This window comes from Chamaea fasciata, unplaced genomic scaffold, assembly GCF_029207755.1.
Source record: "Chamaea fasciata isolate MVZ Bird 193981 ecotype frontalis unplaced genomic scaffold, bChaFas1.0.hap1 SCAF_5, whole genome shotgun sequence".
Classification (NCBI taxonomy): domain Eukaryota; kingdom Metazoa; phylum Chordata; class Aves; order Passeriformes; family Sylviidae; genus Chamaea; species Chamaea fasciata.
Window position 1 is genome coordinate 36,119,565 of NW_027094090.1, and position 15,497 is coordinate 36,135,061.

The 15,497-nt window shown below is 40.0% G+C and overlaps 1 protein-coding gene across 3 annotated transcripts in view; it reads left to right on the top strand.

Moving 5' to 3' along the window:
* TPH2 (tryptophan hydroxylase 2) overlaps positions 1-15,497 on the top strand; it is a 55,144-nt gene that overhangs the window by 23,802 nt on the left and 15,845 nt on the right. For 2 of the 3 annotated variants that reach the window (XM_066183260.1, XM_066183258.1), the window contains one exon: positions 2,907-3,033. In XM_066183260.1, coding sequence (XP_066039357.1) covers positions 2,907-3,033 — 127 coding nt within the window. Of the gene's footprint in view, positions 1-2,906; positions 3,034-3,433; positions 3,916-15,497 lie in introns of those variants that run through there. The other variant, XM_066183261.1, reaches the window with a different exon arrangement.

Genomic DNA, 15,497 nt, shown 5'->3' on the forward strand with positions numbered 1-15,497 from the left:
GAAAGCCTGGTGCTTTTTTTAAATCAGTGGCAAAACTAAATTGACTTGGGTTGGGGCAGCTCTTCATCTTCTGCAGTACCTGCAATGCCCTGAGATCTCCTGGTTGATATATGGGGCCATAATGAGGTTTGCTGCAGGTCCCTGGCTGGTGAATGTTGCATTTCAATGAAATAAACCTGGTAAAAAGGCTCTCTTTGACTTCAGTGGGCTTTCTGTCAGATTTAACACCCAGGCTACAGAGCTAGTTACAAATTAGAGAGTTCATTTGTTTTGATCTGTATCACTACCATATGCATTTTAAAAGATATTTCTTCCTGATTTTAATTATGTTTCCACTACATTCACAGAGCTATGTAGATTTCTTCTGCTTTACTAACTAATTTACTCCAAGAAAAATCTTTTGCTGTGAAAAGTGCATTACAAAAATCTTATTTTCTCTGAGCAATGTGTGTGAATAAATTAAAGAAACTTAATTATTTTCAGAATAAGACAAAACAAAAGAATCAAGCCTTGGTAGTTAAGCGAAGAATTATATTGTTTAGACTATCTATAAAGGGCCAGACTGGCAGGGAAGTCTAAAAGACTCCAATGACAATCCCAAATGCTGGTTCATGTTTCTGCCTGAAAGATTTTGTGGGTTTGGGGATTTTTTTTTGTTCATGTGCTTTTTGCTTTAAGCTTGCCTCTTTGTAACTGCACATTCAAAATACTTCTTTGCATAGCTTTAATGGAAGAATCTACAGGCTAAATGCATGAGAGAAATATCTTCTGCTTCCTCATTATTTTCCCCTTGCCAAGAGAGACAAGTTAATGGGATTAGGCTTTGTCTGTTCTGATTTTGTCTGCAAGAATGGACATAACAAAGACCATGTGACCCAGTGCCGAACTGGGAATAAATCATCTTTGCTTATTTGTTTCTGGGGGTTGTGGGTTCAGCACAGGAAAACAGAGATGTAGGCACTTGCTCAGGTGTCAGTAGAAGTGGTGCTGCTGTAGAAGCCTTCCTGCTGATCAGTGTACTTACCTGGAGCCAAGAACTTGGAGCCAGTTTCACCGTTTGCTTCTGCTTGAACTACTGATACAAAACTGAATATATCTGGTCTGATGGGATGTAGCACAGATGCTGAGCCATTAGTGTTGGTTTGCCTGGTGCAGGTAAGAATTGGTGTACTGGGCTTCCAGGGAATGGGCTTTGTGGCCCGTTTTTATGTTGGAACTTTATGGTTGGAGAAGTCAGGTTCTTCCAGTGAATTGCTTGGTACTTTGCTTGGGAAGTGGTGGTGTGTCTGTCAGACTGCAAACTCTATTTCCCAGCTGTCCTTTACATTGTTAGTGAGCTAAATCTTGAAGGAGATCATAGAAGAAATTGTTGTGATTGGAACTGAATTAATTAAAGAAGGGCCATTAGCTTTGATGATTATCCAGTCAAATGATGCAAACCACCTCCTGAACAAAGAAATAAAGGCATGCAGAACTAAGCAATTTTTCCAGTCTGAGTTCCAGTGAGAAAGGGACTCCCATCTAGACTGTGGGTCCTGTTGAATGAATTACTCACACGTGAAGTTGGCTTAAACTTGTCACACACAGCTTCAGAGAGGTGCTTGTCTCACTAAAAATTGTGACTGTAACACAAGCAAAAGTTGCTCTGCACCTGTCAGTGAGACCATTTGGTCTGGGAAGGAAGACTTGTATGAGTCCCTCCAGTATTGGAACTGTATTTGATACACTTTTGGCCAGGCAAACTAGGAATACCAAAAACTTTAATCTTCATTTGTATACTCAGAAACTTCTATTTACTACTGTCTACCTACACATTATTGGTTCAGACTCCTTGGTGAGGATACTGAGTAAGAAGACTTTAAATTACACAGAGGGTTGTTTTTCTGTTCATGATTTATCTGAAATGTCATGTTCTGTGACTTTTCAAACAAGAATAGTTTGTAAAAGACAAATTGGATGATTTTGGGTAGAAGGCAGAAAACTTGATGTTTTCTCCCTGCCTTTAAAACATTTGTTTACAGCTTAGGATGAAAAAGAAAAAAAAAAAAAGAGAAATGTCTTTGAAGAGACAAAAGCAAAGGAAATGTCAGATTGGATTTTTAAAGTGAACTTTACTACCAAGTCCATTATTTCCTGTGTACAAATGCAGCAAAACTTTCAGAATTGTTTGAAAGCTTTTGTAGATGATGCATGTGCACTTCTGTTAGCAGTTTTTTGTACACTTATGTCTGCACTTTGTCATGACTAACAATGCACTTACAGATGTGAACAGCTGTTCTTTTTGAAATGATTTGGATTCTCTGCTTTTTCTGAAATCTGCTTGCTGAAAAGTAGACTACATAACAAAAGTACCCAGTAATTGCAGTAGTATTTTGTGACTAAACGAGAAATTAGGCACACAGAAACCTCTGTAAATATTGCCCCATATTCCTGGGGGCAAGTAGCAAAATGTTTTGATGTGGAGTGCTACCCAGGTACAGAAAGAGAAATGGACAAGATGGAGAGGGAATGTCTTGGACTTTGATTTATGTCAAGAGAAAAGCTGAAGACTGTACTTGTGGGACATCTGGCTTTCCCCTGGGCACTTCAGTCTTCATGTCACCAAGTCTGAAAGACTCTAGTGATCAGGCTCTTCCACTCAATCTGGAGATGATGAGCAAATCACAGAACAGCTGGGGTTAAATGATGTATGACCTATTTAACAGAAGCTAATGTGTGTGTTTCTACATGCATGTAGAAACCATATACATAGGGAAGAACTACAGTTCATGGTAAAAACCATGTTCCATTGCAAGACTTCTAAGGTAGGGGTCAGACCCGTGTAAAATGGCTTATGTTAAATTAATTATGGAATTATTATGGTATTAATTTCTGTAATGACTCTCTTTTTGTTTCCATTCCCTTAGGGATACATGCCATGAACTCTTGGGACATGTGCCTCTACTTGCTGATCCCAAATTTGCACAGTTTTCACAAGAGATAGGACTTGCTTCACTGGGAGCATCTGATGAAGATGTTCAGAAATTAGCCACTGTGAGTCAAAATCTTTTTGTGGCATGCTCTCATCTCTCCTCCTTTTTAGCTGATGAACTGATGTGCTTTATCTTATTAGAGCTGGCTACATTTTCAGATTCCAGGTGACTATGATGTGACTACCGAACTTTAGGTGCTTTTCACTGTTTTTAGGAAGACCAAAGGTGGTCACACTAAATAATCAATTTTGATTTTATTTTCAATAATCACCAATTTCCAGGGCTAACTGAGATGAATTTTGTCTGCTTTAAGGTGCTGGAAATGAGTAAGAAAGGTAAATTTGGGAATAGAAAACAACCCATAAAACATTTTGATGTGTGCTCTCATCTCTAGACTGTTAGCTCCTCCACAGGTGGCCACTTTGGTTCTTAGCACTGATATTTCTGTACTCACTGTTCAGTTTTGCAGCTCTTAATTGTATTCCAGTGTGTGATGGAATATAAGATGACATTGCATCCTTGCCTGGTGCTCCCTTTGAAGAATATGTGGTTACTAAGCCAAGGCTGTGCAGCAGTAGATCTAGATCAACACCAAGTGCCTCAGTCAACAGCTGGGAGATGGATTCTCTGTTGCATCTAGTGAAGCAGAAGTCAGCATCAGTGTGAATTGTCTGTGTTTTAAAGCTGTTAGATGCTGCTGAGACTTCATGGCCTTTGTGTGAGGGACCCTGTCAAACTGTCATTAGCCTCTGCTCCTGAGCACCTGTCAGTCCTGCTCTGTTGCCATGTTCCAGTAACTGGGATGCAACCCTTTGCATCATGATGTAAATTAGTGACCACTGGTCTTTATCAGTTGTTTTGTTCAGTTGTTCTGACTTGCTGTACATTGCCTTTGGTGGATCCTGTTAAAATTAAAGTGGCAAGTGATTTAAGAAACTATATTGGATTAAAAAACTCCGTATTTATAAAGCTCCACATTTAAATATTTTATCTTTTGAAAAATTCTGTGGGATTGAGTGGGGGAATTGGTTACTTTAAAACTTTCACAGCATACTGCTGCTCTTCTACACAAAAAGTGCTGTGCGGATTTAAAGGCTTGGAAATGAGTGTTGGATGTGGAGTCAAATTAGGTTCAGTTAAGCTGCAGAAGTTTTGATGGGCTGGCGTAGCAGAGGCTTAGAGTCCTATCTTCCAAAAAAGCTGTTTTTACCCCTTTGTTTGATTTGAATCCTGTTTGATTTGAATCTTCTGGCTCCTTCCAGAAGAAGCCGTTAAATTTAATCAGTCTTCACTCCTTAGTTAGACAGGCTCGATGCCTTTCCTGTGGCCAACTCCTCTCACATGATTCCGGGTGCATTCCCTGTTTTTCTAATGGATGTCTGTGGAGAAGAAACCTTTGTATGCAGGAATCGTGACAGTTGAGTGGGTATTGCCACATTTGCTTGGGAGGGACTTAGTAGGAAACAGACCTACCTTGCCATAACATGCAGTCTCAGGAGAAACTACCTAACTGGCTGTCCCTGTAAGTACTTTGAGGAAAATGGTATGTCCAAATATTTCACCCCAAAATAACCTTGGATGACATGGGCCTGTTGCAGAGGATGAAGTTGGTACTGGGCTGTTCGGGTAGAGATATTAATATAAAATAATCTCTGAATATTATATAAATGCTTGTACTCATCCCCCTCACAGAAGTTCCCAGTTATGACTGACTGTGTCATCTGAACAATGAGCTGCTCCTGAATCATAAAGCAAAAAATAAAAGAAGACAGATGAATCACTTTCCCTTATCACACTGAGAATCTGATATCTGAGTCAAAGTTGATTTCTCCTCCCATCCTGGAAATAGCTCTTTCAGGTGGAAGAGACATTCAGAAAGAGTCAGCTGGTGTTATTTTTTGTTGGAGCACAATAAGGAGCTGTGCTCCCCTGGGGTAGATGCTTGACAAATACAGAGATGTTACTTGCCCTAAAATGTGCACTGTAAACAGCCAACTTGAGAGCAAGTAGAAAGAATACCTCGCAGTGGTGAGGGTGAGGAGGCCAAGAAATTCATTCAGCTGGGCACCAAATGTCACCTGAGGTGCCATTGACTAACATTTGCAGCATTCAGTCCCATTTCCATCCTAGATAAAAAACAGACGCAGCAAGCTGAGAAATGCCAGCCAAGAGTCTTAACACAGAAAAGAATTGCAGGTTCCAGCTAGGCAACTTCAAAGTAAATAGAGAAATAATGGAGAGAGAGTATGCATATTAATGAGCTTGAATCAATATGCCCAAAGCAAGCTTGCCATTAGCCTGACCTGTTTCAAAAGATAGTGACATTAAGTGCTGAGCCATTACAGGGAGGACAATGGCGTTAGGAAGAGAGGAAAACACCTCCTAGGAATGAATTCAGACCAGAAAGAGAAGACTTATTACAAGTGATTTCATAATCTTTTGCTGCATTCTGCTCTCGAGAAGACCCTGTGTATCAGCTTTGATAGATCTGCGCTTTGTGCCCTGCCCTGAGCTGCAAAGGAAATGTCTGATGTTTTTCTCCCTGCAGGGCTGACACATTGGATGTAGAGCAAGCTGGAGCCTGGTGCCTGGGCAGACTAGAAGTGTTTTGTAAATTGCAATTAGTCACGTTTATGCAGCCCCATCAAGAGCAGGAATTGAATGGGAGAGCATTGCGGGGGCCCTGTTGCTGGCCAGCTGGAGGGAGAAGAGTGGCTGCAGGGGAAGAGAGCTGAAAAGACAGTATGCAAGTTCCGTTCATTCTCTAGGGGTCTTGTAGTCGGATGGGGGAAAGAAGAAGGGAATTGCTTCTGCTTAGTCATGAGAGCGGAATACAGAAGGAGCCAAAAGACTGTCTTTGTAGTGGTTTGTTGAGAGATTCCATTTTCATGTACAATCTTTTATGAGAGTAAGAAAGAGGAAAGACACACAAAAAAAAGGTGACAGAGTCTGTGTTACTGAAACACAGCAAAATTTTACATCATCCACTTATTTTTGTGCAGTGTGGTGTAATGCAGTTACTGGTTGAGGAGATACAATATTGACCATGCATGTCTGGGTTCTAATTATTATCGTCATCATTACTCATGTCTTGTCCTGTTCTGATTGATTTTCTAAAACTGCTTTTGAGATGATTTTTCAGTATGTCTGGTTTTTCTATTTTCACATAGTACAGAAATAAAAAAGGCTGTATTTTCTGTTTACCTATCAAACCATAAACTGTAGAGAGAACTTGACACGAGGTGTTTCAACTAATTTATATAGTATATCATTTACAACATTTAACAGCACATAACATAAGGTTTTGTCAGAAAAATTGTACCAAAAAATACATCTCAATTTACATTTCAGTGTTAACTTGTAATTTGTGGACTTGGGAGCTGTCTTTGTAAGCTGCAAGTTGCTAAGCAGGAAGCTGCCTATCTTGCTAATGGCAGAAATGACTCCTGACTCCTGTTTCATCGTAGCTCAGGTTTCCCCCTCAGGATGCAGTATATCTATAGGATGTGTTTGTGTAGGTGAAATTCAGTGGGTGGCAGTTCAGAAAAGGCATCAGCAGAGTGTCCTTTTCATGCCATTCATCATCAGATCTTTCCTCCCAAAAATTTGGTCGTTAGGCCCTAATTAGTTTCACTAAGTTTTTTCCCTGTCATTACTCACTGCAAGTTATGTTTAAACATTAAGTTCTTTAGAGCTGTAAAACTTTCACCTTTTCATCTTTCTTGATAATATTTGTTCTTAAATTTTAACAGCACGAGAGAGTACAAATCAAGAAATTTCTTTAGTTCTGGCTGTCCTTTAAGTAGAAGACCACAAAAATTGCCTCTAAATTTGAAAGAATTGTGTGTGATGAGATCTTGTAAATGCATTACCACTTCTTATGAATCTACAAGTTTTACTGTGCCTGGATGGTGATTGAGGCCAATAGTTCATTTCTAAAGCTAGCTTCAATGTATCTGAGTATGTATCATAAACAAAATATTTTTGAATTATATACTGAGTTAAAAACACCATTCAGAACTGCCTGTCTCTGGGTTGTGGCAGTTCTTGTGACTTTACTTGCCTGCCTTACTTCAGAATCTGTATTTTCCGCTCTGAGGAGGTAACCAGAATGGAAGAAATGGGACCATTTTGGATAAGGACTGAGTAGCATTTGGTAACTTAGGGAGTACTCAGCGTTCATGGTCTCATGAGATAGGATAGCCTCTCACCTTCACAAATAACAGATTAGATTTCCCATAGGGGCTATTTAGTTACTGCTAGGCTGTAAGTGCAGTTTGTGAACTGGCTTACTGTCTTCCTCCATGTATGAGCAAATGGAGCTGAGAAGAAAATCTGAAATGTTGAACATTTCTACTGTATATCTAAAAAATCAAGACCACCTGTGTGTTTCTCATTTATAGTTGTGAAATGATTGATAGGGAGCTAACCATCATTACAAGTCTGTGACCAATTCCCCTGCTGAAGCTATTCTGACATATAAAAATAATTATGTATTGGCCAACTGAAACCCGGTATTACAGCCCAAGAGCTATGGCAGTCACAGAAGATATTGAAATTTGACATTCAAATCTCTGCTTAGTCTTTTTTCTGCATGCCATGTATGTGTGACAGATGCCAAGAGTGAGCACAGTGAGTACCTTAAATCCAGTGGTGACATAATGGAGTTTTGTGCAAAAGTGTTACTTCTGGGTACACCCGTAGTTAGTGAATAAAGGAGCAGCACCATGAAGAACTGAGAGTGAATATGACTTAAAACTGCTTGAGTAAAATTTGATGGGCTTACAGGAGACGTATGAAATTACTCTGATTTGGGCTATATGTCACTTCAGGGAGAGGAATCAATTCCCAGGGTAAAAGCTAGGACGATAAAGCTGAACTCAGGTATGATGGATCCCTATAGGCTGACACTGTCCTGCTGTACTGTGATTGTATTGTTGATGAGTGGATGGCCTGGGCAATGTTTCTGTTCCTGACTTTGACCAGGCAAAACCACCCATATGAAGATGTATTTGGAAATCGCCCAAGTATGAAAACTGAAACTTTAATGAGGAGCAGAAGTGGAAGCAGATGAAATTTTGTGGCTTTCTTGACCGTTACAAAGTCACAGAGGTATATTTGAATCGGGAGAAAAGGATTATTTACTAATGGATTACTTTGGTGAGGTGTTGCTGGGCTCAGTGACTGCTGCTCTAAAACCATTCTGTAATTTGTGGGCTTGCTCTGAAAAATGTTATAAAGGAATTAATAAAAAGTAAGGGTCTCCATTTTTAAGGGTTTGTTTCAGCAATACCTTTTGATAAAGTAGCTGAAGCACTGATGTGAAGTCCTTCCTACATTATGCATAATCAAAAAGGTGGGCAGAAAAGATAGTATATATGTCACAAAACAGGACTAAGGAGGAAAAAAACAACTGTAGGTTCCAGGGATCAATATTTAATATTTTAGAATACTGCAGTGGTCTCCTGAAGTCCATTTTTACAGTCATTCTGTCAGATATCTGTGGCAGAAGAAGAAAAATAGCAGAGATACTTAACCAGCTTCAAACTAGCCCTGCAGGATGAAGAGTTCCATTACTGGAATTGGAAGCTAATGCTCGGTATTTTCTGTGGGAGTTGTGGCAGTCTGCTGAGGCCTTTTTTTTGGGTATGGAGAGTCTGTTTCCAGGTTTGGATCTGTAAGAATTGCTGTGCTGGTCAGGGCTATGGCTGGTGACTTGTGCCCTTCCTAAATAGCTGCTTAAGGGAGATAAAAGAACAGGATGACCATATCTGATTATTTTCAAATATTTTCCAAGCTTCTCACCAATCAGGAACTTGGGGAACTCTTGTTCCCACAAATATAGCTTCTATGTATCTAATTATCCTGAAAGGATTTCTGTCCAGAGACAGAAGTTTATGTCTGAAGACACATAAATTTTTAGTACCTGCAGTAACTTTGTCAATGACCTCTAGGGCTCAACTGTTCACTGTCTGGTAAACTGTCTCATTTTGTTGCTTTCAACCTGCTTTTTTTTTCTCTACTAGGTTTTTTGTATGTGAAAAGAGAATGATGAAATCATCCCTGGAGGCTTTCTGTATGCCATCGTGACTACAGAACACATTTTCTTGCTTAGTTGTCTCTTTTCCTGGGTAGGAAACCAATCATTTGTTTAGTCACTCCTCATGCCATTGAGGATATTATTCCTCCCCTGAATCCTTTCTACCTTTCCAGCTAGAACTGGAAAAGAGAGAGGATATATTAGTCACCAGGCTATGGAACATAGTAAATCAGCAGCTTGAATGGTAACCTGAGTTTTGATTAAGAGTAGCACTGTGGAGTCAAGTCAGTTTTGGATGTACTTGCTATAGAATTAGAATCTTTTGTATGGTAGGAAGACTGGACCTGGTGTTGGAGAGCTGACACAAGTTGTTGCTTAAGAATGAAAGAAATAGGCTGGTTGCAGAAGGAAAGTAGGATTCAGTGGATCCATCTTGCATCAGCATACAAGGATGTGAGTCCCTCCAGTTTGTCATCAGAAAGGGGTAGGTCAACATAGGATGTGTTAATCTTGAAAAGAAACATCTTGTGCCTTATACTGGGTCCCTCAAAACTAAGAACGTGAAAGAGGGCTCACCTGTTGCTACAAGAGTGCCCAGCTGGTCATGTCAGTAACCTGCTTCTTGAAAGGATCTCACATTGCCCTAAAAGACAAAATTTTGTGCTCACAAGTAGCTAGAAGCAGTGTTGTTCTATAAGGTACTTATAAGTATGTATCCTTGTGCCCAGGCCTGTAATGAGGAAGCTAGATGAAAAAGAGAGCTAATTTGACTTAATTTGGAGCAGGGAAGAAATTAGAAACTTTACTGTAGAAATAATACAGTTCATTTTAGACAAGATGTGATTTGTGAAGGTCAAACCCAAAGCAGTTAGGAACACTAAAGAAAAAGGCTCTATTAAAATAACAAATTGCAGCCAGAGACTGAGTTTGCTTCTATTTCTTGTAGCATTTTGTTTCCAAAAGTGGTTAGATCATAATCTGTGAGGTTACTGAACTGCAAATGCAAATTTTCATGCACACAAGTAATACATTCTGACATTCAGGTTAACAAGAGAATGGTGCAAATTTCACACAGCACTGGCTTGCTAATTACATTTGTTTATTTTCAGAAGCAACTTCATTTTCATTAAGAAATTGCAGATTCTACAATAGTAATCTTTGCCAGTAGTTCAATAGCTCACACTCTGAACATTTGCTCTGCTGCAGTAGTAGTGAAAGTGAGCCTGAAAAATAGCTTAGAAAAAAAATTGTGGAATTTAGGAGTGCATGCAAGTGGCAAGCATCTTCCAATTCAGTGTTGGATGCAGTTCAGAAAGGCTGAGGAATGGGTGAAAGGAGTCTATGAATTTTGATAGGATTTTTTGCATATTTGTTTTCTTTTTTGACCTAGAGTTGATAATGTACTAGCAAAAAGACATAAGGTGTCTTTTATAGAACATATGTAACCAGGAAAAAATAAAGTATCCAGCATAAGCTTCCAGGGAGCAACAATAAGACAAACATTTTGGGTAACAACTACTAACAAATCACTCATAAGTTACTGGAATAAAGGTTTAAATATCAGGGGAGGAAAGAGCAATAAAGGAAAGGTTTGGAATAAATTGCTGCTGCTGTTCCCGACTGCTCCTGTGCTTTCACCAATATGTGAAGGAAAGCGAGAATTCTGGGCTCTGTGTGGGTATTGTTCACACTGTAACATATTATTTAGGTAATTTGTACAAGATGTGGCCATCCTCCAGCAGCAGCACACAGGTATATGGGGTAGTGAAGGAGTTTAGTGTGTGGCAGCTCATTTCAGCCATGTCTAGGTCTTGCTTAGGACTGAGGGAATGTCTGTGCTGTGGGTGCACAGGTGGAGGAGTTGGAGCCATGGAGCCAGAGCAGCTGAGGAGTGCTGTACAAAAATAGTTTTGGTGACTGCAGGGAGGGTTCTCTTTGGAGCAGCTCCCCAAATGCAGCTGTCTGGTGACCTGGCTGGGACCCACAGTGGTGTTGGGATGGGCCAGTTTCAGGCTCCCTTTGCTCAGTGATCTGAGCATCCTCCTGCATTGTGCTGTGCAACCATGGCTGCTACCTTGCATACCCAACCCTCTTTTCAGGGGTCAGTGACTCCATCAGGAGGAAGAAGCCAGGAGATTCTGCACTCAGGCAGAAACCAAAACTGTTATGTGTAATCACGGAGTCAAAGTATCACAGAATGGGTGAGGCTGGGAGGGACCACAATCTGGTCCAACCTCCCTGCTCAAGAAGGGTCATCCTGGATCACATTGCACAGAATTGTTCCAGATGGTTTTTGAATGTCTCCAGTGAGGGAGACTCCATGACCTCTCTGGGCAATGTGTTTCAGTGCACAGTTATCCCTACAGTAAAGTTCTTCCTCAAGTTCAGGGGGAACTTGCTGTGCATCAGTTTCTGCCTGTTGTCTTGTCCTATTTCTTGGCACTACTGAGAAGAGCCAGGCTCCCTCCTCTTGACACTGTGCCTTCAGATACTGATAGACATTGATGAAATACCCTCTCAGTCATCTCCTTTCAAGGCTGAGCAGGCCCAGCTATCTCAGTCTCTCCTCATAATGCTCGAGTCCCTTAGTCATCTTCATAACCTTTTGCTGAACTTGATCCAGGACTTCCATGTCTCTTATACTGGGGATCCCAAAACTGGACACAGCACTCCAGGTGTGGCCTCACTGATGTCCTCAAACTGTTCACTATTCTTTTTATTTTCTGGGATAGTTCAGTAAATAATTTTGCTTCCAAAAGGACATTCATTCATGTAGCTATTATGCATAACCCAAATAGTATCATTTGGAAAGAGTCTTAAAATACATACCTGTACAGAGGTGAACAGATGCCAACTCAATGTTCACAACCACAGGACTGGACATATCTCATGTGTTCAGTCTAATTATCTCACCCAGCATGTTTGAGTGCTTTCTTTGTATGTACAGATTAAAGTATGGAAGTAAGACAAAATACTTCTGGCATCCATAACTATGCTGAGGGCTTACTTCCTTAATGCTGCAACTTTGGAGGTGGTTCTTATGCCTGTTGTCTCTTTCTATCAAATGGCATCAAAGTGCTGGATGGAATATGGTCCCATAAATTTTTAATTGAGATTTTTTGGGAGACCCACCATAATAATTTTTCAAATATATCTTAATTATATGATGCTACAGAGGGCCAGGGGGCAGTTTGCCATTCTTCCAATAAGCTAGGTCTGTGGGCTAAATACTAATCTCATTTCCATGTGTACCATCTCCTAAAAGATGTAGAATTGTACACACGCAAATGAAAGTAAGATTGTTGCTGTAAAATTAATTTTATCATTTATTTTCCAAAACATCTTATTTGGAGATAATGGTTTCTGTGGGGATTGAATTGATTCTGGAGGACACGTGATTTTGCAGTTGTCTCTTCCTTTGTCCAAACTTGTGTGATAGAGCATGCAACATTAGCTATTAATGTTAGCTATTTCTTAGAGCTTGGAGGCCTTCTGAAGTTATTGCATAAAGGTTTTTGTTTTATTTTTTGATGATTTTAGAAAGTTAAAGCAGGTACTCTAAACCTGAAAGCATTGTTGAAGCCGAAGACATGGTTACAGAGAAGGGCCTTGTGGCTGTTTATTTTGATTGTTTTGGTTTGATTCCAGCTGTGGCTAAAATTGTTGCAGTTCAAGGTCAACAGATCTTCAACATGGTGGTGCCCTTTCAGGCATACTTTGAACAACCCCTCCACTCTCTTATTCTCTTAGTTTGCTTTTGCATCAGATGTAGCATTAGTTCAGACTGAAGAACCTGTTTTCAGTTATCAGCTGTAAGTTTTATATATTCTGTACCTTACAGAGAACTTTCTATAGACATTCACAAAGATGGCATCTACTAATAGTGCTAGATAAAGCAGTTTGAGCTCAGAGATTTTTCAAGACATGTTGGAAAGAGTGGGTACTCACAGATTATTATTATTTTTCCCTGTAAAGCATATTGCTCTTTTTTTTCCCTAGAGATTTTTGTTCCCTACCTTGAATCAGTAAGCTGTAATTGTGATAATTATATAGTTTGACTACATAAAAGTAGCTAAAATTATAGTTTAACAAGACATTTTACATGTCTCAAATGTAAACACCTTATAGGATTAATTTTTCATCTTTGAATTAGCATATTAGCTTATATACAGATCTATGCTATATATCTGCAATGAATTTAAGATCTATACAAGCAAAGAATTCTTGCATATCCATGGGACTCTGATCACTAGTGACAATTTTGGAGTGATCTTCACATTTGATAAGTCACTTGCAGACCACAGGCACTGTGAATTCCTTTGACTTTGTTACACTGAATAGCCATGATCTCTCTGATCACAGGTATTTGCTTGGTATATTTTTCCACCTTGCTGAATACATGTTCATGTGATTTGCTTTGTGTTTACACACTGCTGGCAAGTAAGTCAGTGGTGACTCAGTTCACTACTCTATGGTTATGATAGATTCATTTTACATGCCCCCACTGCTGAAAACCAGGGTGCTGCAAGAAGGTGCTCAACTATACTTGGAAAAGATTTTGTTTGGGGCTGTGAAAAACATCTTCAATTTGGGTATATTTTTAGTAGCAAAATTAATAGATATTTAAAATTCCCTGAGCTACTTTTCTTCTTTGATCTGTCTGCCAGCTTGACATGAATAGAACTTACACTTTTGTGCTTATGCCTACTATCTTTTTTACTTCTTTTTTTGCAAAGCAGGTTGAGTTAATGCATTAAGAGTCACTAAAGCTTTTGGGAGTCCCTTGGCATTTATGTGATTAAAAGAACGTTGGGTTTAAATACAGTGTTGCTGTTAGAAACTGTGATGTTTTGAAACAAGTCTTAGCTATTAAATCCCTTTTCAGTAAATAGATACAAGAACTTAGTTTTCTTTTTAAAATGTTTAGAAAATCAGTGTGGATGTTGGTAATTTTGGAATGAAGTCCTAACTCTTTTTTGCTCTTCAGAATTAAATTTGAAATGAATATGAGTGTAAAGAAATAGTGCATTTTTTTTTTCCTTGAGGTTACAATTTTAAAACTTCACTGACCAATTTCCTTGTCTCTTCTCTCAATGTGTTTTTGCCCCCACAGTTAGATATAGCCTCCCCTCATTAGTAGATACATTAGGAGTTTTGCAGCTGATCGTGTACACAAGAAGCTCATACCCTCCTTGGCTAAAATGACATGGGAGGCTCAGTGGCTCTCCTGCATCACTCCCTGCAGTACAACTGTCATAGGCAGTGACTGGCCTGGCAGTTAGTGGGGACACAGCCTGCTTCAGGGAATGGCATCAGGAGAAGCACCACACGAGCCTGGTGCCTTGCCCAGGGGAATGCCTGTTAGGGAGGACACTGGGGGTCCACTCTGGGCTGGCTGAGGGAAGTTTCTAAAATGGCCTCACAGCTCACAGTAATTAATTCTGACAGTGGACGAGCACAGGGCAGTGGTTCAGTAAACTCCCTGCTTATAAAAGTAAGGGTTGCCTGTACTGTGATTAGTTGCTTCACCTTTGTGACTGGATAATCTGTGGATTTACTTAGCCAGTCTGTCAAAAGCTTCTCCCAGGATAAGTGGAGGAGGATCCTGTGCCAGTTTTCCCCTTTTCCAGTTTCCTTGGAGCATTGCAGCATTTTAAAAAGGATGAACTCTGCCTCCCCAGCCTGAAGAGTATTTCATGGAGTGCTGCAAGTTTATGCTTTCACTTCTGACTCACCTTCTTAGCATGCTTGCCGTGGAGTGGAAGATGGCCTTTTTGGAAAACGACAAAAAATGTTGGACTGGTGCTGAGGTCTACAGGTAAATGTGTCCTGAGGACTGAGCTAGGCTTCTGTAGAGATTCTGGCTCTGGATGCTGGGGGAAGAAAAGTCTCTGAGGTCGTTCTTGTCTGTTGTCTAGATATTCTTCTAAACAAAGCAGTTCACAATTTGGGGTAACAGTCCTAGGGTCAAAGACCCATAAAATGAGTATGCTGTCAGGGAAAGGACAGAAAAATGATCTCTTTATGTGTGTGTTTGTTTCAAATTTTCCCTCACTTGTGTGATGCCTCCTGTCATTGTTGAAGTCCCTGACTCTTTGCTGGAGGAACCATACTCTCCAAGCTGTAGCACAAGGCTGAGGAGAACACTGTGGGGTGCTAGCCCTTGCCCCGTAGCCTAGCAAATCAGGACAAATTTGATAGATTGTGTTAATGCCAAGCCCTTATATGTAAGAGTAGCGGGACAAAGAGGTGTAAAATAGGAATGGAAAAGCCATAAAGACAGTCCTTGCTTGCAACCTGTGAATTTTGAAGGATCTTAACAAACCAAGTGTGTCATATGAGGCAGCATAGACTGAAGAGTGTGGTTGGACAGCAGTGATGTTTGCGCTGCTTTTTTTTTTTATTTGACTTTCCCTTATAGTCCCAGCTAACATGTCAAAAAACCTCACTGTCCCCTCACTGTCACTGTTGAAATTTGAACCATC